The 22,939-nt window shown below is 40.4% G+C and overlaps 1 protein-coding gene across 2 annotated transcripts in view; it reads right to left on the bottom strand.

Moving 5' to 3' along the window:
* The window catches only part of PCSK6 (proprotein convertase subtilisin/kexin type 6), a 213,981-nt gene that overhangs the window by 109,520 nt on the left and 81,522 nt on the right, over nucleotides 1-22,939 (bottom strand). For both annotated transcript variants that reach the window (XM_073227152.1, XM_037000565.2), the window contains exons 3-6: nucleotides 19,033-19,143; nucleotides 18,352-18,495; nucleotides 17,081-17,157; nucleotides 15,103-15,191 (exon numbers count right to left, since the gene is read on the bottom strand). In XM_073227152.1, the coding sequence (XP_073083253.1) occupies nucleotides 15,103-15,191; nucleotides 17,081-17,157; nucleotides 18,352-18,495; nucleotides 19,033-19,143 (421 nt within the window). The remainder of the gene's footprint in view (nucleotides 1-15,102; nucleotides 15,192-17,080; nucleotides 17,158-18,351; nucleotides 18,496-19,032; nucleotides 19,144-22,939) is intronic.

Below are 22,939 nucleotides of genomic sequence, written 5' to 3'. Positions count from 1 at the left end.
CCACTATATTAACAAGCTAAAGAAGAAAAATCGCTCAGCCATATCACTCAATGAAGAGAAAGCAGTGACAAAATTCAATACCCACTCATTTTTTAAAAACTTTCAAAAAGCTAGAAATATAAGCAAACATTGTCAACTTGCTAAAAGCATCTACAAAAAAACCTACAAGTAACATTACAGTTAATGGTGAAAGTCTGAATGCTTTTCCTCTAAGATCAGGACCAATAATGGATGTCTGCTCTAGGTTGGAAGTTCTAGCCAGGGAAATCAGGCAAGAAAAGGAAATAAAAAGCATATAGATCAGAAAGAAGAGACAGAACTGCCCATATTTACATTTACTATTAAATTTCAAGGAATCTACTCCTAGAACTACTACATGAGTTCAGAAAGGTTGCATAATATAAGATCAACATACAAAAAGCAATTTTATTTCTATATATTAAAAATGAATTGTATATTTCTATATATTAACAATGGCTTGATATATTCATTGTTAATATATAGAAAAAATTGTAATTAAAAATATAGTGCCATTTACCATTGCTTAAAATAAAATGAAACACGTAGGTGTAAATCTAACCAAATATGTATAGGACTTGTGAAGTATAAGCTACTTTATGCTGATGAAAGAAATCAAAGATCTAAAATGGAGGTACATGTTGTATTCATGAATTGGAAGACCCAACATATTAAAAATGGTAATTCTTCCAATTGATATGCAGGTTTAACACAATCCCTACCAAATGCCAGCAAGATTTTTTGTAGGTATTGATAGGTAAAATCAATTTTTAATTTTGTAGATATTGATATTTGTAAAATAATTATAAAACTTGTATGGAAAGGCAAAAGAACAGAATAGCTTAAGTAATTTCGAAAAAGGAAAGTTAAAGTGGGAGCAATCAGGCTACCCCAGTTTAAAACTTCTAATATAGCTGTAATAATCAAGACTGGGCTTCACTGGCCAAGGGACAGATACATACATCAATGGAACAGAGCACCCAGAAACAGACTCACACAAATAGGCCTAACTGGTTTTTGACAGAACTGCAAAAGGAACTCAGTGGAAGAAAGACAGGCATTTCAAATGGTGCCAGAGCAATTGGGCATTCATAGGTAAACAAAAGAAAGCAAAACAAAACAAAAAACAAAAAACCTTGGCCTAAGTCTCACACCTTACACAAAATTAACTCAAAGTGGGTCTTTCAAAATAGAATTCAAAATGTAAAATATAAACCTATAAAACTTTAAGAAAATATCTTCAGAACCTAAGACAAGACAAAGAATTCTTAGATTGATAGTAGCAAAAAACATAATCCATAAAAGGAAAAATCGGTAAATTTAAGTTCATCAAAATTAAACACTTTTACTGTACAAAAGACCTTGTTAAAGATAAAGAGGATGAAAGGACAAGCTAACAGAGTGGGAGAAAATCTTCACAAACAACATAATTATCAAAGCACTTGTAGCTGGAGTTTATAAACTCTCAACTCAATTTTTAACTCAACAGTTAAAAATCAAATACTACAATTAGAAAATGAGTAAGACAATCATTAACTTGTCAATGTCTACAAAATGACATGAAGAGAGATTTCACTGAAGAGGATATATAGATGGCAAATAAGCACATGGAAAGCTATGCAACATCACTAGCTTTAGGGAAATTTAATTAATGAGACATCACTATGTATCTATCAGATACCATTGCATACCTGTCAGAATGAAAAACAAGAACAGTAACAATATCAAATACTGGCAAGCATGCAAAGAACTTGGATCATTCATATGTTGCTAATGGGAATGTAAAAATGGCACAGCTTCTCTGGAAAACAATTTGCCAATTTCTTAAAAAAAAAATGTAAGTATTATACTACGCAGCAATTGCACTCCTGGACATTAATCCCAAAGAAATGAAAACATATGCTGAGACAAAATCAATACACAAGACCTTTTTCTTATACAAGAACTTTTCTAGGTGCTTTACTTGTAATAGCCAAAAACTAGTAACAACCCAGATGTCCATTTACCATTGCTTAAAATACATAAGGATATCATAGACCTGTAAAACTGAACTTGGAGATTGTCCCAAGACCCAAAACAAAGGGTCAAAGGGATAGACAGTCTGAAAGAAAGTTAACAGGCAGATGTCCATCAGTGGGTGAATGGTTATATAAACTGTGGCACAGTACATACCATGTGATATGACTAATCAATGAAGAGGAACAAACTACTGATACTCACGACAACCTGGATGTCTTCTTTCCAAAGAATAATGTCGAGTGAAAAACACCAATCCCAAAGGTTACATACTATATGGTTCCATTTATATAACATTCTTGAAATGACAAAACTATAGAAATGAAGGACAGATTAGTGGTTGCCAGGGGTTGAAGAAGGAGTTGGGGCAAAAATGTGCATGGTTATGGGCAACATGAAGAATTCTTTTGGCAATGGAACTATTCTATATCTTGACTATCAATGACGATATCCTGGTTGTGATATTGTGGTTTTGCAAGATAGCACCACTATGAAAACCTGGGTAAAGTTTGGGATCTCTGTATATTATTTCTTACAACTGCATGTGAATCTGCAATTATTTCTAATGAAAACTTACTTGAAAATATCAACTAGAAATCCTAGGACATAAATTACTTTCAAAATTTAAAAACTGAATGAATACATAGGATATCACAGACCTGTAAGACTGAATTCTCCTAAGACCCAAGACAAAGGGTCAAAGAGATAGAAATCTTGAAAGAAAGTTAACAGGCAAAATTGTAGTATCTGTCTAATAAGAGTTCCAGAAAAATGGAACAATGAACAACAGAGCAAAAGAGTCAAGTAACCAAAGAATTACCTGAAGTCAAACACACAGGTCTTTAGATTTTAATCCCAAATCTCAGATCTAAATAATGGTGACCACAGAAACCAGTCCACCTTTATAGTTATAGTGGAGATCACGTAATTGTTGAAGCACAACATAAAACTGGTAATAACAATATGGAACCTTTTACAGGTGCATTGAGGGCCAGAAAGGAAAATGAAAACAAACCTGCACAGAGGTCAAATCACAGAGAAAATGAAAGAGAAAAAATCCTGGAAGTTACCATGAGAAGATCAAGTTATATTAAAAGGAACAAAAGTTAAAATTGGCATCAGACTTCTCATCAGCAGCACTGGGATGCTGAAAGACCATAGGACAATATTTTCAAAACTGCGTGAAAATTATTTTTAGCTTAAAATTTAAACCCAGCCAAATGTGCTGGGAGAAAATAAAGACTTTAAGAACTCAGTTTATTACCTAGGTAGTCATCCATATATATTGCAAGCACATTAAAATAGGCTTTGAAAGAATGAATGATTTAGTAGAGGATATAATCTAGTAAAAGTTTTTAAAAAATTAACATAAAAGAATGACTTAAGAGTAAAGAAACAGGTTACCAATGAAATTGGTCAACCTTGATAGTTAAGCTCACATACCTGATGCTGCATAATTAAAACTGTTAATGACGATATGGATCGAAACTTCTGGGTGGCCCCAGTCTGGACAGGTAATGAGGGAGAGGAGAAGATGGCAGAGAGAGGTGAAACTATGATAAAGTTCCTGTTTTGCTCAGGAGAAGGGAATAGGTGTGAATTAATGCTCAACATTATAGAAAATGACAAATTCAAGTATGTGTTTTTGAGCATATTAGAAGAACAGGATTTGAATGCAAAAATTTCAAGCCACTAGAATGGAAGAAAACAAAGAGGAGAGAAGAAACTACATCTACTTAGCAAAAAGGCAGGTAAGTAAAAGAAACATACAAAAAAACAGTAAAACTAAATTAATTGATAAATAGTTATTTAATAAAAGAGAAAACAAAACACGAAAACAAAAATAAATATAAATATATCTGAAATCAGAACATATGCGAATATATCAAATTGACTCTTTAAAGCAATTCTTAGATCATACAAAAAGAGAAAACTGAAGCCAGATGCACACTGCTTGCTTATAAAACTAAGATCAAAAAGAAAAGGATGGAAAATTTGTGAGGAAATAATGATAAAATAACTTAGTAGGTATGGCAATATTGACACCAGCCAAAGAATAACTAAAGGCAAAAAGAGAATGAGACAGGATTTTTATATTGATTAAAGAAAGATTCACCACCACAAGAGATGGTAATTTTTGTGTACCTTATAGCATAGCTATGAAATAGATACACCAAAAACTGAGAGAAACTGACAAATCCACAATCATCATGGATACAAAAGACTCCCGAGCTTCTGAATGAGCTTGACCAAGCTCGCAGGTGGCAAATGCAGATGTGTCAGGTGCCAGGCAGGCAGGATACATGGCTGAGGCGGACAGGTCTAGTATACCAGGTTGTGAGGGGAAGGGGGAACTCCCCTTTGAAGGAAGTCTCTGCAGCCCCAGCTAACTGTTGCCATGAAGGACTGAAGGCCCAGTATGGAAAGAGTTTCTGATTTTTCAAGAAAAACTCCAAATTCACATTTTTCCATAATATATCTTGATTTGTAAATGTTTGCGTAAATTTTTAAAAAACGCTTGTTTGGGTCAAACAAACACATCTGCAGGCCAAGGCAGCTTGTGAGGCAATAGTTGCAACCTTTGATCTAATTTATATAGGTTTTTTATTCAATAAGCATAAACTAAAACTATTCTTCAAATACCTGTTGGACTATTTATAAAAACTGAACACAAAGAAATTCTCAACAGATTCAGAGAAGCAGAAATTATATAGTCACTGATCTCAGTACAATAAAGTTAAAGATTAACAACAAAAAGAACACCAAAAAAGCTATCTAGCTGGAAAAAAACATGTAATGCCTTATAAATAACACTTGAGTTAGAAAAATCAATCCTGAAATAAAAACTTATTCAGAAAAATTTCAGAAATTTGATTAGGCCAGAAATAGGTAATGAGAAAAAAATATATAAAACATTTATTTACTTATTAGAGCATATTAAAGCCTGAAAATAAAGAACTAAGCCTGATTCAAAGGAAAAAACAATAAAAATTTAAAAGCTGAAGGAATTTTAATAAAACTAGAAGTACACATAAGAACTCAAAAAAATCATATCTAGTTCTCTGAAAAAAAAAATTCTATAGGAAATAGCAAATATTTCATTAGCCTAATCAAGGAAATAAGGAGAGATATCACAAATAGGATTAGGAAGACTTATGACTATAAGCATGGAAGATATATTTGATTATAAGACTGTGATATTAAATTTATATGTCACATATTTAGAAATCTGGAGAAATTAATGATTGTCTAGGAAAATTTAACTACCAAAATTCCCTCAAGGGGAAATTAAAAACCTGAATATACCTAGCCCTTTAAAGAATCACCATATCTGGTTAAATTGATTAATCAGCTCTACCTACATTTCAAAAAACAGGGAATGTCCACAGTATATGATCTGTTTCAGAGCACAGGAAGAGACAGAAAGCTTTCTAACTCATTCCATAAAACCAGCATAATGCTGATATCCAAACTAGAGAGGGACATCACAACAAAAGAGCAACTGTAGCTCAACCTAGCTTATAAATAAAGATGCAAAACCATACATAAAATATTAACAATTCAGTGCAGCGGTGTATTAAAATAACAACACTCATAATCAAATAGAATTTATTCCAAGTATGGAAAAAATGAAATTTCTGTTAGGAAATCTATTACTATAATTTACTACATTAAGCAGACTAAATAGTAAAGTTGAAAAACAATATAACTACCTTAAATGTCCTTAATTTAATAAAGAGTAATTACAGGAAACCTACAGAAGACATCTACAAATGGTGTAACACTAGGAACATTCCTGTATAAATCAGAAATAAAACAACAAAACCTATAAACCACCATTATTTAATATTAATCAGGAGTCCCTCTACATTGAAATAAGACATGAAAAGAAATGAATTTTTAATATTAAAGAGATAAATCCATCATTATATTTACAGACAGCTTTTATTTACAGCTGTCTAGAAAGGCTAAATAATAAAAAATAATAGCACCAATAGAGTTCATTCATTAAGGCAGACAGATACAAAAAGCAAACACACAAAAATTAGTAGTTTTCCTATATTCATTTCAGTAATTATCCATGAGAAATATACTTTAAAAAGAATTAACCTAGATAAAAACCTAACAAGAAATGGATAAGACTGATATGAAGACAGTGATAAAACTTTTAAAAAGCTGATGTCAAACAAGACCTGAATAAATAAAAACATACCATGTTCCTGGGTGGGAAGACTCAATATTGTAAAGATGTCAATTCTCCCCCAATTAATCTATAATTTCCATGCAATCCCAATCAAAATCCCAACAGGATTTTTTATGGAACTTGACAAGCAGATTCTCAAGTTCATCTGAAAGAGAAAATGTGCAATAATAGCCAAGAAATTTTTCAGAAAGAACCATAAGAGGAAATTTGTCCTATTAGTTATCAAAAACTCCTCTTAAACCATAACTTACACTGAATTATTATTTAGGGATTAAAAATGAGTAGAATAATGAAACATAATAGAGGATGCAGTTATAAATGAGGGAATTCAGTATTGATGGGGGGCATGTGGAGATCACTAGATATTGATCTTAGGGGAAAATAAAGTTAGATCTTCCCTTCACACCATTCATGGAAATAAATTCCATATAGATTAAAAAACTAAATGCAAAAAACAAAACCATAAAAAGTTTATGATGAGCTATTCTAAAAGTAAGTTTTTATAGGAAATACAGGAAAATAGGTTTATTATCTTGGGTGATGTTAAGCAAGATCCCAAAACCAAGAGTCATAAAGGAAGATTAACAAATCTGACATCATAGAAATTTTTAAACAGATCTTTTTGGAAATATTACATATAGAAAAAGGGTACAAATCATAAATGTATAGGTTTACAACTTAATTTAAAAAGTTAAATTTTTATAAATTGAAGTTTAGGGGCTTCTAGTTAAGTATGTAGGACTACCCCAGCCTCTGAGAACAATGAAGACACACACCCTTACGATTCCCCGAATGTATAATCACACAGATATACCATCTTTCCAAGAATAGGCAGTTTCTGTGGCATGATTTATTGGAGGAGAAAAAGGGAGTGACAATCAGCTGTGCCCCTATGTGGTCAGCATGAGTTAATGCTAATTCACTGGTGAGGGCAGGGTATCTCAGAGCTAATGGGCTGGCAGAAGAGAAGGACTCAGGTCCACAAACTCAAACCCACAGTGCCTGCAGCCCAAACTCACTCTCCCCTTCCCCATATTTTAGTATCTTACTGACCCAGAGAGCAATCCCTCACCTCCTCTCCAGCCAGTCATTAACAATAACCACAAAGTGACTAGCATGACATTTATGCAATAATGCTGCAAGAATTAAGGGAAAAGGGGCATAACAAATGCAAGAAAATGATGAAAAGTATAAATAAACACTTCTCTATAATATCCAACATTTAATGAAAATAGGATTTTCTGAAGCAAGAGCTCAAAGAAATACAAGGTTTCAGTGAAAAGATAAGACGAAAGAAAGAGATCCAATGTGTGTTCATCCTCAGGAAAGAAATAGAAGCAAAAAATTAAAGACTTTTAGAAATGAAAACCATATAAGAGTTTTCTCTGAGAAAAAAGACACTGATGACATTGTCAGAGACTTGGAGGACAGGCTTGAGAAAAACTAAGGAAAAGTAAAATGGGAAAGAAACAAAAAGGTTAGATATGGTTGGAAAGAGATATAGAAGTCAGTAAATAGAAGCCCAATATATGTATACGTGGTACACATGAAGACTAGAACTGAACAGATGGAACCCAAAATACTCAAAACTAAAATAGAAAAAAAATTACCTGAAATTTAAAAAAGCAAAAATGAAAACAAACCCAGATTCTTTTTAAGTAAACTGAGTCTGGACAACAGCTGCGATAGAATAATTCTCACCCAGAGGTGGCCCAGCAAAGCTACTGGACTTTAAAAATAAAGGAAGAATTCTATCAAAAAAAGTCAAAAAGCCCAGTCACGTACAACGGGGAGAAATCAGCCTGGTCTCAAAATTTCTCCAAGCAATGCTGAATCCAGAGGACAAACGGGCATTCTTGACCAAGTTCTGTAAAAATACAATACGTAACACAGACATAATTCAAGTGTAAAGGCAACCTTCAGACGTTCTCAAAGATTAAAGATTTCAGGAAACACAGCATCTTGTTAGCCTTTCTTAAAAAAGTCACTCAGTGAAAAAAATCCAGTGAATTAAGAGATTAATCAAAATAAATAATTTAGGAATGGAAAAGCTGTGTAGAAAATGATGGCGGTGAACCAAGACAAAACAACTGTGAAAGCACAGTGACAGACGGTTAATATTGAATCCTGACAATATAAAACTAACTAAAATTTGAGGTGTGGGGCTGAAGAGGTGAGAAAAAAACTGAAATGCCTATCACGTTAGATGGGAAACATAATTACAGAAAAAGGAACTCTGACCTCTTAAAGATCTTCATAATCTTGTTGTTTTTCTAAATAACCTTAGAGAGATATTTGAGAAAATACTTCCTTATAATGAAATATTTATGTGAAGGTCAGCAATTCCTTCTTATCAACTTATTTCTTTTTCTTCTACTAAATTCACATAAATCAAATAAATTAAACATAAAACTAAACATTAAACAAACAAAATAAAACATAAAACTAAATCTGAAGTTGAGCAATTATTGTTTGACTTAGTTCCTCTTGTTTTAAGTTTGCATGTGATCAGATGTTAAAGAAATAATATCCATTCATCCATCTATCCATTCATCTGTATATATGGTTTAAAGATTTCAGTTAAAGAGTAGAGATTAAGAACTGGGGCCTGGAGTAAGCTTGGTTTGAGCTTAAGCAAGTTATTTAACCCTTCTGGCTCACATTGGTAAAATGGGGACAAAGGCAGCATCTATAATATATAGTGTTTTGTGGAGGGCATATAAGATAATACATATAGAGCCATTAGTCTAGACCCTATTATCTAGCAAGCACTAGTAAGCAGTTTATTCTTATTTTCACCCCAAATGATATTGACCTTCTTTGTATTCTTCTGTACTTGATAAAACATTCCATATATTTTGGAGTTAACCTGACTTACTAGTAATGTTCTAGTAAGAAGAATATTTTAAATATATAATTTGGACAGTGCCACTATTTCTTTCATTGGACTTAATTTTTATGTGATAAAACACATAAGAAACATGCAATTTTACAAAGAAGGTTGGTAGAAAAAGATATTCCATTTGTATAAATATGTAATCAAAATTTTAGCAGCCCATCTGTGGTGATTTTAAACCATATCCATAAATTCTCTGACACTTTTCCATTCAAAAAGTAAAGCCTAATTTATCTTCCCTTGACTATATGTTAGACTTACTGATCCATTTCCAAAGAACAGAGAATGATTGAAGTGATGGTATGTGACTTCTAAGACTGTGTCATAAAACAACATTGCTGTTTCCTTCTTATTTTCTCTTGAATCACTTGCAGTGAGAGAAGCTAGCTACCATGTTATCAGGATAGTGTAAGAACCCTATGGAGAGGTACATGGTGAAGAAACAAGGCTTCTTGCCAACAGCCAGCAAGGAACTGAAGACTCCAGCCAACAGCCAAATAAGTGACCCATCTTAGAAGTGGATCCTCCAGCCCCAGTCAAGCTTTCAGAATATAGTTACAACCAACAACTTGATTGCACCCTCGTGAGTGCCCCTGAGCCAGAATCACTCAGCTGAGCCACTATCTGTGCTAGATAACAAATGCTATTGCTTTAAGCAGCTAGTTTGGAGTAACTATTATGCAGCAATAGATAACTAATACAACATTATATAAACTAAATCCAATACACCAAATATAAAACACAACTTTTAGTTCCAGTAATGGCAGAGTAGCTCTATCAGACTAAGTCTTCTAAAAATAAGAATTACAAACTCTGGACAAAATATTTATTAAAAAGAAAACACAACTTTTGTATATGAATGGATAAAGAAGGTGTGGTACATATACACAATGGAATATTATTCAGCCATAAGAAGAAAACAAATCCTACTATTTGCAACAACATGGATGGAGCTAGAGGGTATTATGCTCAGTGAAATAAGCCAGGCAGAGAAAGACAAGTACCAAATGATTTCCCTCATCTGTGGAGTATAAGAACAAAGAAAAAACTGAAGGAACAAAACAGTAGCAGAGTCACAGAACCCAAGAATGGACTAACAGTTACCAAAGGGAAAGGAACTGGGGAAGTTGGGTGGGAAGGGAGGGATAAGGGGAAAAAGGGGTATTATGATTAGCCCACATAATGTAGTACAGTGGGGGTATGGGGAAGGCAGTATAACACAGAGAAGACAAGTAGTGACTCTATAGCATCTTACTACGCTGATGGACAGTGACTGTAATGGGGCATGTGGTGGACACTTGATAATAGGGGGAGTCTAGTAACCATAATATTGCTCATGTAGCTGTACATTAATAATAGCAAAATTAAAAAATAAAGAAAATAAAGAAAAAAAGAAAACACAACTTCTTAAGGACATTGAAAAACAATGAGAAGAAGGCAGAGGCAGTCAAGGGATTCAATTCTTGAAATAAGGGAACCATACCAGGTATGATCCAAGTTTATATGACTTTTCCTCTGAGGGAAGTCCCTATTTCTCTTAGTACAGAGAGCCTAGAACGCATCAGGAAAGTGCAATCTTATTCTCCTGGGGAGTCATGGAATGGAGTTTGGGACTTCTAGAGCATCTAGCAATTGAGAGAAATCTCAGAAAGAAGAGAGCTACAGAACAGGACTTAGAAACTCCCTTCAAACACGTAGCTAACTCCTGGGCTAATCATGTTTGGGCAAGACTCCAAGAAGTAGAGTCTTGGAAAGGAAAAAAACAGCTAGAGGATGAATGAGATGAGCATATATCTCATCTGCTGCCCATCACAGGGGAGTCAATTTGATGTTTGATTCTTGCCAAGTTAGAAGTCTTCATAAACATGTCAATCTTTCCATTGAAGTGTCAGAAGGGTCATATTCTAAGACTAAAGACTATGCACTTGGGTTGAAGGATTTTCCTTAAGGCTAAAGGCAAATCAGAGAGATCAACCATAAAAAAATAATAATAACTAAGCCTTCACAAGTTCAAATTGAGCTGGCTGCTAAAACAAAACTGAACAGTATTCAGACAAAGATAACAGAATTCAGTCTCTACAATGTAGCATAACAATGTATAGAGTACAATAAAAAATTACTAGACACATGCAAATAAATTGTGCAAAATTATAGACAGACAGGAATATGTGACTGATTGTAAAGAGGATACTCAATCATTAGAAACATACCCATGAATGTACAGATATTGAAATTAATACAAAAGATTTTAAAGTAGCTCTTATAAATATATTATAGAATCTAAGGTGAAAAATAGATATAATGGCTAAGAGAAGAATCATCTCAGGAAAGATTTGGAAAGAGTTAAAAAAAAAGCCAAATGGAAATCAAGACAGAAAAGCACAAAAACTGAAAGGTACAAAAATGTGTACTTCTTGGACAGGATTAATAACAGATTGGACACAACAAAGGAAAGGATTAATGAGCCTGAAGGTAATGCAATAAAAATCATCCAAATTGAAGCACATGAACAAAAAATAGATTTAAAAAAATGGAACACCCTTAATAACCTATGAGATATATCAAGCAATCTAACTATAATTGGTGCCTATGGAGAAGAGAGAAAAAAGAAGACTGAAAATTGTTTTTAGAAACTATTGACAAATATTTTCCAAATTTGCTTTAGGAAGGGAAAAAACCCACTAGAAAGCACACAAGTCCCACAGTGGACAAATATGAAGAAAATTACAAGAAGGACATTATAATCACAGGAAAAACACAGATTTAAAAAAAACCATTATCAAAACAGCTAGAGGAACAAATCCTTAATAGGGAACAACAATAAGGATGACAACAGACTTATCATAAAAAACAATGGATGCCAGAAGATGAGGGAATACATCTTCAAAGTACTGAAAGAGAAACATGTTATGTGGAATGCTATGTTCAGCAAAATTTATTTCAATAATGAAGATGATATAAAGACACTTTCAGATAAAAGCTGAAATATTTTCTTACTAGCATACCTGCACTTCAAGAAATGCAAGAAGAAATTCTCAGGCTGAAGAAAAACTGAAACCAGATGGAAATCTGAAGCTAGAAAGTAAGGGAGAGCACTAGGAATGGTAACTACATAGGCAAGTATGTTTCCCTTCATAAATATTTTAAAGTCAACCATTAAAGCAAGAATAATAATGCACTGTGGTTTTACAAACATATGAAGTAAAACATAAAATAACAGCAGAAAGGATGAGAGTATGAAGTCAAATCTGTTTTAGCTTCGTATGTAGTACATAAAGTATTATAATATTAATCTCAGATAGACTGAAATAAGTTAGGACCTACATTAAATCTCTTGAACCACAACTTAAAAAAGATATAAAAATGTATAGCTCATGGTCAGCTCCAGGGGCATCTCAGAGAAATCCCCTTCTGTGTGCCAGCACACTCAGAGGCAGGCTTCAGAGGGCCTGAAGTTTATCCTGCCCAGGGGTAGGCTTGGAGAGAGGGGCAGGAAGAAGGGGTGGCTGCCTGTGCAGAGAGGCTGAAGCTGTGAACAGCAGTTTGGAGACACGGCTGTCAGTTTTCCTGGGTCAGTGCCAGCCTAAATGCCCTTTTTGCCTGTCCACAGCCAGCTCCACTCCATGGCACCTCTCCCTCTGCATCCTCAGCACTTCGTCCACTTCCAGCTGAACCCTCCTGTGTTGAGCTCATGCTGTGTCTTCTGGCTTCCGCTCTCACTGAGTGCTTGCTCTGCCACGCCTGGGGTTCCCTGTCACCCTCTGACATTTCAGTACTTGGTCCTATACTGTCTTTTGTGTTGGCATCATTCACCCCAAAAACAGGCTGAGCTCCTGGAGGTACCACATTTTTTCTGTCTCTTTTTATACTCCCTCAGTGGCACAAGATTATATGTGCAGTTCATGCTCAGAGATATTAAATACATTAATTTAAACAGGTTCCTGTTCCCAAGCCCTTGCAGTAGAGATGGTCTCCCAGAGTTTGGGAAACGTAGCTATACAATTTTGCAATGACCTTAGAGCAGATCTAGTGAGAACCATATTCACTGTGCAATTTCTTAGGTTGCTCTTTACCTTTAGTGCTCCAATGACTGCTCATCACAGGCCAGGTAGTTACCTACCTGCCTGACTCCAGACCCCCTAAGCCAGCACTTCTCTCAAGCTGTTGTTTGTTGTCACACCTTCTTGGGATCTTGTTATAACATAGATTGTGACTCGGTAGGCCTGGGAAGTCTGACTCCAGGGACTTTGGGAAGCAAGGCTCAGACAACCCCAAAGGTGGGGTCTACCCTCACTCAAAGCAATGCAGATCATTTTTATTCTACCTCGGAGGGTTTCTGCAGGTAGGATGGAGTTGCTCAGAGGCTCCCTACAGACTTAATCCTGAGACAATGCTTTCATACATGACATTGGCCTCATCGCCACAACAGACCTGGGGAAGCAGCTGTATCATTGCCTTTCATCCCCTACAGGTGAAGGAATATAGGCTCAGAGAGGTTACATCAGTTGTTCAAGGACACACAGCCCATGAGTGGTAGGAATGGGATTGGTACCCAGGTCAACTTGGCCCTACAGCTCATGGACAGACTTCTCAGGGGTCTTCACTCATCAGAACCTTCAGGGAGGACTCACATATCTCAGTGTAAAAGAAGTATCCACAAAGGAGCAAGGCTGGGTGACAGAGTTCCCTGACCTGAGGAACATGCCCTTGGCAGTTAATGCTGTCATAGGTGACAAATCCTAGCCATTTCAAAGATTTCCAAGGGAAAAGGCAGGCATAGAGTCCTAACTAAGTAAAAGCTGGGGACCCTCTTTTTAAAACTCAAGAAGTTCCCCCAGGACTAGAGGATGCATAGAACCCCTGGCCCAAACTCCCCACCAGTGCTGCTTATCATAAAGTTGAGGGGGCCTAGCTGCCCCCACAAGGCCAAGCAGCAGAGAAGGCAGTGCACTGGGAAGGTGGCTACCCAGCATGCCACCAGAATGAGCATGAACACCTCCAAACTGAGAGACAGTGTCCCCAGTAAGGACAGCAGTGCCCCAGGGCTATCTGAACAGTCACAGAGCACCTGTACCCATGCACACACTTGCTCAGGTCCCAGCTCAGTGATGTGCACCTAACAAGCCCTTTAGAGTACTCGTTCACCATCTGCTGGTTTGAGTTGTCAAACTGCCAGGCTTGGTTGAGGCACAGGAAGAGGTGTGACTCTGCTCTGAAGCCCCATCCTAGCAAGGGAAGCTTAACTAAATTGGAGGCGCTAAGCAACAGAGCCAGAGATGCCTGGGGTCAGGCCTTGCTCCTGACAGGGACCTGGAACTGCCCATCTCCCCGGCAAATGAGACAGGGGAGGCAGCTAAATTCGGGGACATTTCATGGAGCACAGTGGCTGCGAGCTGGCCGTAGGTCATGGGTGGACTAAATCAAATGGAAGGCAGAGAGAAGCTTTCAGGCAGTGAGAAGGAATGCTCCAAGCCCAGGCATAAAGGGGGAAGATCAGGTGTGTCTGGGTTGCTATGACAGATGTTCTCTGGCCAAAGCCGAGGGCAGGACCTGGAGAACTGAGGAGTGGGTGCCGAGGAAAGGCCTTGGTCTCAGGCACAGGCTCTAAGTTCTGTTGGAGAGGTGACAGGCTGCCACTGCAGAGCTGGGAGCAGGAGAGACCCAAGGCGGCCTTTAGGAGAAGTGATCAGATTGACAGTGATGAAACAGCAGCCAGACTAGCAGGGCTAGAAGAAAGAGAGTGCCTTTCTGATGACACCTGCGATGGCTTTCAGGCAAAACAGTGAGCAATTCCTCAGCCTCCAGGCCCATCGCTGTGTGCTGGCTGCCAGGCCATGGCATAAGCTCAGGACCAGGGGTCTGATGCAGCCAGCAGAGGCGAATGGAGGTAAAGCTGTTGAGACTTGTGGAAAGGGCTGCTTCTGGCCCCAATTCCCAAGATTCCCATGCCCCACGCCCCAGACCTTACCTCCTATTTTTGCATTGTATGCTATGCCCACGATGCAGTAAGAATTGTTGGCCGAAGCTGCAACTTCTCCTGCACAACGAGTACCGTGTCTGGAGCAAAGGAAAAAAGGAAGTGAGGACTCAGCCCAGCAAGTTTAGCGCATTGTTCAGTTCTCATGCAAGAAGTCAGTTTTCCCTAGGCCGGGTCATGATACTGAAGCCCATTTCCTGCATCCCCTGTCCTTGCTGCCTCTCCTCTGACGGCTTGTCCAGGAGGGAGCATCAAGCCAGACGTTGCACAGCCCTGGGCAGTCCTGCCCCTGCCACACCTGCAGGCTGACAAGCCCTTCCCGCCCCTCAGCAAAGGGTGCGCAGTTGCCACTCTTCCACAGCTCCATGCTCCCCTCCGCCCAGGCTGCATCCGTGTGACTGAAAACACATTGCATGGCATGCACAGGCGCAGTGTACACACCTGGCTGGCTGGCAGGAGGTTGGGAAGAATCAGGGTGTCCCCTGTGTACCTACCAGCCCCAGGCTCACCTTGGGAAGCCCTCCCACCGTTGTCAATGGCCATTCACGCAGGAGCCAAGGAAGATTTCTCTAAATTGAACACTCTAAAGCAGCAGAGGGACTATGAAGAAATTACCAGAAAAACAAATTCCTTCCTACAGTTATGACCCGATTTTCCAATGTGCTGCATCAGGGCAATTCCTCCAGCAGAGGCCAAAATAGGGGCAAATTTAAATAGCACATCTTTGAGAAGAGTCCACAGAGAATGGGAATCATTGATTCCAATTTAATACCACCTTTAAAAATAGTCCTGGGTCTGTGTGTCAGCCCTCCGTCAGGGAGTCGTCTGTCCTCTGGACCCAGGGCTGTGCACAGTCACGGAGCTCCAAATGTCACCTGGGATTCGATCCTGCCCTTCATGGGTCACTGTGGGTGTCTGGATCACTCCTCCCTGCCCCTGGACGTGTGTCCAGGAAACGAGGTGCCCCGCACCCCAGGCGTGCTCACTGCTGAGCAGGAAGGGCACCTTGGGATGTGAGGCAGGCAAAGCAACTCCCAGGCCATGCCTGCATGCACAGCACTGTGGGGCGCCCGCGTTGGAACCTCAGAACCGAAGCTGCCGAAAACTGAAACACTATGGAGGGAGGATGCACCTTGGCAAGTGACAGGTCAACAGTGAGAAAGAATGAAAGGGCTTCCGTTCTCTTCCTCTACATATTTTTGAAAGAATGGTGAGAGCTCAATGCCTGGGGCGTGCTGCCAGAGAAGGACACTCAGGACACGGCAAATGGACTCCCAGGACCTGGTTTGGGAAGTGATTCCAATCCCAGGGCTGCCATTCACGGCACACAAGTCACCCAATCTCTCCAGACCCTGCTGCCTTCATTTGCAAAGTGCTGGTAACAAGTACCTTGACTGAGCATCCCCTGCGTGTGTTCACCACCTGTTACCTCAGCCCTCCCGCAACCCTGGGGCGGAGGGAATATCATCTCCACGGAAAAGTCTCTAAGATACCAAGAGCCTCAGTAAGGTCACTCAGCAGGCGCAAAGCCGCTCAGCCAGGAATCCAACATTACTCACTCCCCCCTCCATCGCATCATAAGGTCAGGGACAGAGTCAAAAAAGATCAGGCATGTGACCTGTGTACGCAAATAGGCCAAACTGCTATTTTAACACAGGTGGGCGTGAGTACTGCTAGATTTAAGGGTCATTCTTTTAAAATATTCCAGTAAGGTTGGAAACTGGTTCAATGTTGGTCAAACATTCATTTCTAGCTGAGCAGGGTGGGCTGGTGACCTAAGGAGGAGGCTAAATCCACAGAAGCTGCCTTGTGCCTGAAGGGGCGTGCCAGGGCTGGCTCCCGATGTCGCTGGCCAGGCCACAGGAGAGGCGACCACCGCCCCATCACCCTCCAAGGATCCCAGCTGTGGTCCAACCCAGAGATTCCTCAGGGAGAGGAAAAGGAAAGCAAAGGAGAATGAGTGACATACTTATTCTCATTGCTGGCATCGTATCGTGGAGATGGGTCATAATCGTTTCCATTGACATCGTAGCTTGCATAGGAATCCTAAGAAATGAGATCTTAGAGACTGAAGAGAACTGGCACTGAGTATTACAGCCCTATTTTAGACTATTTTTATGCCTCTTTTGGAGTAGAGGGGAAAACAGTTGATACACTCTTACTGTAATGATCATCCTATATGTATTTTTTATTGTGATCAAATACACATAACAAAATTTACTATCCTAACCATTTTAAAGTGTACAGTTCAGTGGTATTAAATACATTCCCACTGCTTTGCAACCATCCCACGATCCATTCACAGAACTGTTTGCAGCTTGAAAAATGAAACTCTATGCCCGTTATGCACGACCTGCCCTTTCCCTTCTCCCCCCAGTCCCTGGCCACCACCATTCCACTTTCTTTCTTTATGAATGTGACCATTCTGGGACCTCACATAAATAGAATCACACAGTATTTGTTCTTCCGTGACTGGCTCATTTCATTTAGATAAAGTCTTCAAGGTTCATCAATGTGATAGCATATGTCAGAATTTCCTTCATCTTACATTTTTAATATATGTTTTTGTTTCTATACTTATTCATATATTTTTGTATCCTCCCTTTAAAGCATATCATAAAAGCTCTCTGGAATTGTTGACTTCAAAACTGTCACCTTTAAGGTCTGTATGATTATCTATCAAATGGAAACTATGATTGATTTAACTATTGTGAGGTACCCAGGTTCCTTAGAACACTTTATCATATATTTACTATGTGCCAGGCTCTCCTCTTTACATTTCTGAAAACAGTTAATCCTCACAACAACCTTATGAGATAGTAGTTCTATTAGTAACCCCATTTTATGGAAGGTGACACTGAGGAACAGAGAAGCTAAGCAACATGCCCGAGGTTCCGGAGCTAATAAACCCCACAGCCAGGATAGGAACCCAGGTAACTCGGATCCAGAGCCGTGTTTTAATCCCGTTATTTTTCACGTCATTAATGTTGGTCTGATGACAATCTCCATGCATGTATTTCTGGGTTCTTTAGGACCCATTCCTAAGAGTACATGTGACTCCTCAAACATGCGGACAGATCCCTCTACAAATCCCCTGGCTCCAGGAAGGCAGGGGAAATTTTCTGAATTGTCTAATGTAAAAGGGGGGAAATGGCACCTTATTGTTTTTTCAATTTTGTATTTATTTAATGACTGGCATGGGTGACTATCTTTGCATGTCAGTTACAAGGCTTGACTTACATAATTTGGGGCCAGGTCGGGGTGATTCCTCTCTATTCCATCATCAAGGATGGTGACCACAACGTTTTTTCCCGTGTAGCCCCTCTTCCATGCCGCCTGGACATTCATTTCCGATCGGCAGCGACCGTTCTTGTCCCCACAATGCTGTAGGCACAGAAGACACAAAGCCCCCCAATACGGACACTCCTGATGCAGAACAGACAAACCACACAAGCCAGACACAGGTGCTTTTACACTTGCAAGAAAAGAGGAAACACTTTCTCAGGCCTTACAGAGTAGAGATCCTCTTTCTCCCACCCATTTCCAGGAACCGTAAATGTGTTGGGTTCCACATGATTTTCCTGCACCTGGCAACCTGTCTGTCATTCTCCTAGGGCATCATCCCCCTTCAAGGGGCTCTGTTCACGACCTGGGCAGTCAGGCAGTGCTCTAGCTCACATCAAATCAACACACTGCTCAAGGACACCCCTCACCCAACCAACACTTTCATCTAATCTTTTAAAAATTCACAAGAAAGCTTGTGCTACACAGTCCTAAAGTAGGGATCTTACACTCAGATTAAGAGATTAAGTGTGTCTGTTTACGGAGTTAGCATGAAAGTTGTTTTGTTGGGAGAAATTAACCCACCCCAGAAACAGCACTGCGGATGCTCTGGGACCGAGAGGCTCATGTCCTACTCACCATGTACCACATGTTGGACCAAATGGGGTCATTGAAATAAAGCGCCTGAGGGTCACTCCGCACCTGTCTCTTCACCCTGCGTTTAACTTCTTGTTGTTGGAGCCATTTCACCTACCAGGGAGAAATGCAGTTACTGTTTATTTTTAAAATGATCTCCTGATTTTATGTAGCCTCTCTAGAGGTGCTATAGGTGTCCTTTTTCATTTGTGTTGTATTAGATGTGTTGGATGCTAAGTTCCAAGGAGATATTTTCACTTCAAAGTGACCACATTTGAAATGTGTGTGTGCAGGGGAAAATAGTACCATTCGGATAGGTTTTGTAATCATTCTACTAAAAAAAAAAAAAAGGCCTTGTGAAACTGCTGATAAATTGTCTGGTGACCCCTGTCCCGTCCCAAGTTAAAAAGAAATACATACATAGGATGGAAAGACTGAGGAGGGGAGAAATTGGTCAGATGGTTATTGGAAGTTGGAGCAAGATGCTTTACAGTGAGGACATGAATTAAGTAAATTATGATAACCTATATGTTGGAATTTTTAGCAGCTGCTCGAAACATGGTACCAAAACAGAGAAAAGTCCAGAAAGGGATAAAGCAAAATTATTAATAGTAGCAATTCCTTGCTGGTTCTATTACTGTTAATTTAAAATTTTTAAATTATTTTCAGGGTTTTATAAATTTCTTTCAATAGGCACGATCTGCCTTCACAAATAAGGAAAAAGTTTGAGAGGCAGTATGAACGATATTTAGGAGCAGGAAACCAGGACCCTTGCTCCCTGAATTCAAAACACAGCTCTACCATCACCAGCTGTGTGATTTAGAGTGGCCAGCTAACCTTCCTGACCTCAGTTTATTCATCTGTACAATGGGCACTGGTGTGGGTTGTCATGAGGGGGCACTGGTATACAAATTGGTTTAAATAAAGTACTCATCACATCAGTGTGACTAGCACACATCTGTATTATCATCATGTGTGTGTGTGTGTGTGTGTGTGTGTGTGTGTGTGTGTAAGAGTATTTCAAGGCAGAAGACGTGTTTTTTTTCACTTTTAAAAGATCATGGGTAAAATAATTCCCCTGCTCTGACTGATACATTTTCTTGGTCCTGCTGCCACGTCCCCACTGACTCAGTAACCACTCCCACTGGGACTCAGCCTGGCAGTGGGGCTAAGATGGACACGATGCAGGCACATGGGCCCTGCTCTCAGAGTCTGTGCGTTAGTTGGGGGCTCCCACCAAGAAGGTGAAGGGAGGAGGAGCAGGGGGATGGGAGCCTCCAGGGCAGGGTCCGTGGAGGCCCAAGGTGACCTGGAGGCCAGGCCAAGGCTGGTGACCCCAGGCTGGGCGCCAAGGCTGGAGTGGTCACTACAGGAGCCACCTGCAGCAGTTCACGAGGAATGAAGGCGTTCAAGGGCCCAGGGACAGGAAGCCTGTCTCAGACCTCTCTCAGCCTCAACCTCCCCACACCGTCCTGAGGGAGGAGAGTAGGACAGCCCCTTGCCCGTAAGGGTGGGGACTGACCTCAGAGGCGTCCATGTGTAACAGGAGAAAATGCTTAGAAAGGAATGCAGGCTGCCCCACCTCCACACCACAAGGAACTTAAACATAGTTCAGGGGTGGCACTGAAATAAGCCTCAGCCACTAGTCCTAGATAATTTTAAATGGCCACTGATAGACATTTCCAAGGAAAATAAAACTATGCAATAAGGTATTTTGTTCATGACACTCTCTGATGGCACTCTGCCACTTCCCCAGGTTAGTGCCAGAACCAGAAAGCTTTCTGCTGGGGATATAAAATACCAAAGACAGTGTTTCCTGTTCTGCTAAACATCCTATTCTCAAGTACAGTGGTATGTACATCACTAATGATCCGTACTCCTGGGGATGTTCCCGTCCACCTTGCCCAGCTGACTGACCACCCACCTTACTAACACTGGGTGCCTTCCAATTACCGTAGCCACCAGGCCATACTTCCAGTCACAGAGGAGGGGAACTCTCCTCTTCCAAGGCTCAGCAGGGGACAACCCCAAACCAGTTAGGTGACATGGGAAAGCGTGCTGCCTGAAGTCACAAGACAGTCTTCTAGCAAGGTGAGTGAGGGCTTCCTGGCCCCAATGGTTGCTGGGCTCTGGGTAAAAATCCAGTGTTAGCATCCAGTTCTGAGGGTGGGTTGTGATGGCACAGGGTCCATGCCACTGTCTGGAGCGCTCCCTCTGGTGGGGTCTCAGGGGCAGGTCATTCTGATCCTTGACAGCCACCAAGGTGATGTCAGGCCAATGGAACTGAATATAATAGATTATTTTCCAGGCTGGGGCCCTCTGGGCCCAGACTCTGTGGACATGGCTCACAGAGGATGCTTCAGCCAGCGGTCACTTGGTCTGGGCCTGCTTCCCATTCCCATCTCTGGGCTCTAATCACTGCTTGATTCTCACCCAGGCTCAGACAAGTACAGGGGATCGTGGATCCCCACATCCTGCCATTTTCCAAGCCTACCTGCCCGATTTCTGAGGATAATCCAGCCACTGTGTTCACTCATCCAGTTGCTCATCCAACAAAGCTGCCTTGAGTTTTACTCTGTGTCAGATGCTAGCTTCTGGGAACAGCACATGACCAGCACTGACCATCCAGGACCAAAGCACCCTCTCCTGCACCCCAGAACGGACGCACAGCTCTGCTTCCAGATGGCCCTCAGGCTGGAACCCAGGAGCCACCTGACCTCTCTGGGAAGGTGAGGGGTGCCACTGACCCAAAAGCAAGTGCCCGAAACTTTAGTTCCCCATCAAATACTATCCGCACCTGTCCTTGCTAAAGGACTGCCCTACAGAGGCACACTCGAGGGCTTCCAACCATGGACAGCGATGCTATAGATGGGAAAGGAATAGCACTACAGAGAGCATGTCCCTCCTGGAACTGATTCCCCCGCAGGGCTAGAACACAAACGGTGAACCGGTGCCAATGGCTAGAACCAAGGCTTGGCGGCACACTTAGCTGTGACTCTTTTCCCTTATGCATGTGATCATCTTTATTAGAAAAAGCAACCTCAGATGCTCCGGGAGATGTAAAGTTCTCTTCCTCTCCTGAGAGGACTAGTACAAGCGGGAAATCATAATACCTCTCTGGATCGTTTACCCGGATCGCCACTTTACATTCTGCCCACTAGATCCCTCAGAACGTTCAAGGAGATGCTCAGACTTTTTCCCCTTGGAGAAGAACGTACGGGAAGAGAGAGCAGCACACACTGTCTGCCTTTCTAGGCCACAGACACATAACTTGAAGAATAAGTCCTAAATAAACTCAAGTAAGCCTGCAAATGAGAGGGCCTGGAGCAAAATAAAATGCACTTTGTGCTTAGGTATGCATGGTAAGAGTTGAACTCTACCAGAGGGATCGTCAACCTTTTTATGAAGGAGAAATTTTCAAAGGCTTCAAATTATTGGACTGAAGGAAGGGGAAAGATTGCTCCCAAGGAAGTTCCTGCTCATTCTACTCCACTCTCCTTAGGCTTTATAGCAGGTTGGCTGGTGGCCTCTCAAAAGGCATGTCCCCCCAGAACCTGTGAGTGTGACCTCATTTTGGAAACTGGGTCTTTTACAAATATAATTATGCTAAGGATCCTAACTTGTGATCATCCTGGGTGATTTGGGTATGCCCTAAATCCAATGATTAGTGTCCTTATAAAAGAGAGGCTGAGGAGATTAGACACACAGGAGGAGAAGGTCACGTGAAGACAGAGACAGAGCCTGGAGGGCACAGCCACAAGCCACGGAATGCCTGGAGCCTCTAGGAACCAGAAGAGGCAGGGAAGGAGTCTCCCCAGGAGCCCTTGGAGGGGGCCCCGCAGGGCCCCCACCCTGCTGACACCTTACTTTTGGACATCTGGACTCCAGAACTGTGAGACAATGAATTCCT

The sequence above is a fragment of the Manis javanica genome, chromosome 18 (assembly GCF_040802235.1).
Source record: "Manis javanica isolate MJ-LG chromosome 18, MJ_LKY, whole genome shotgun sequence".
Taxonomy (NCBI): Eukaryota; Metazoa; Chordata; class Mammalia; order Pholidota; family Manidae; genus Manis; species Manis javanica.
The sequence above is the reverse complement of the archived record's forward strand: the minus strand, read 5'-3'. Positions and strand labels throughout refer to the sequence as shown.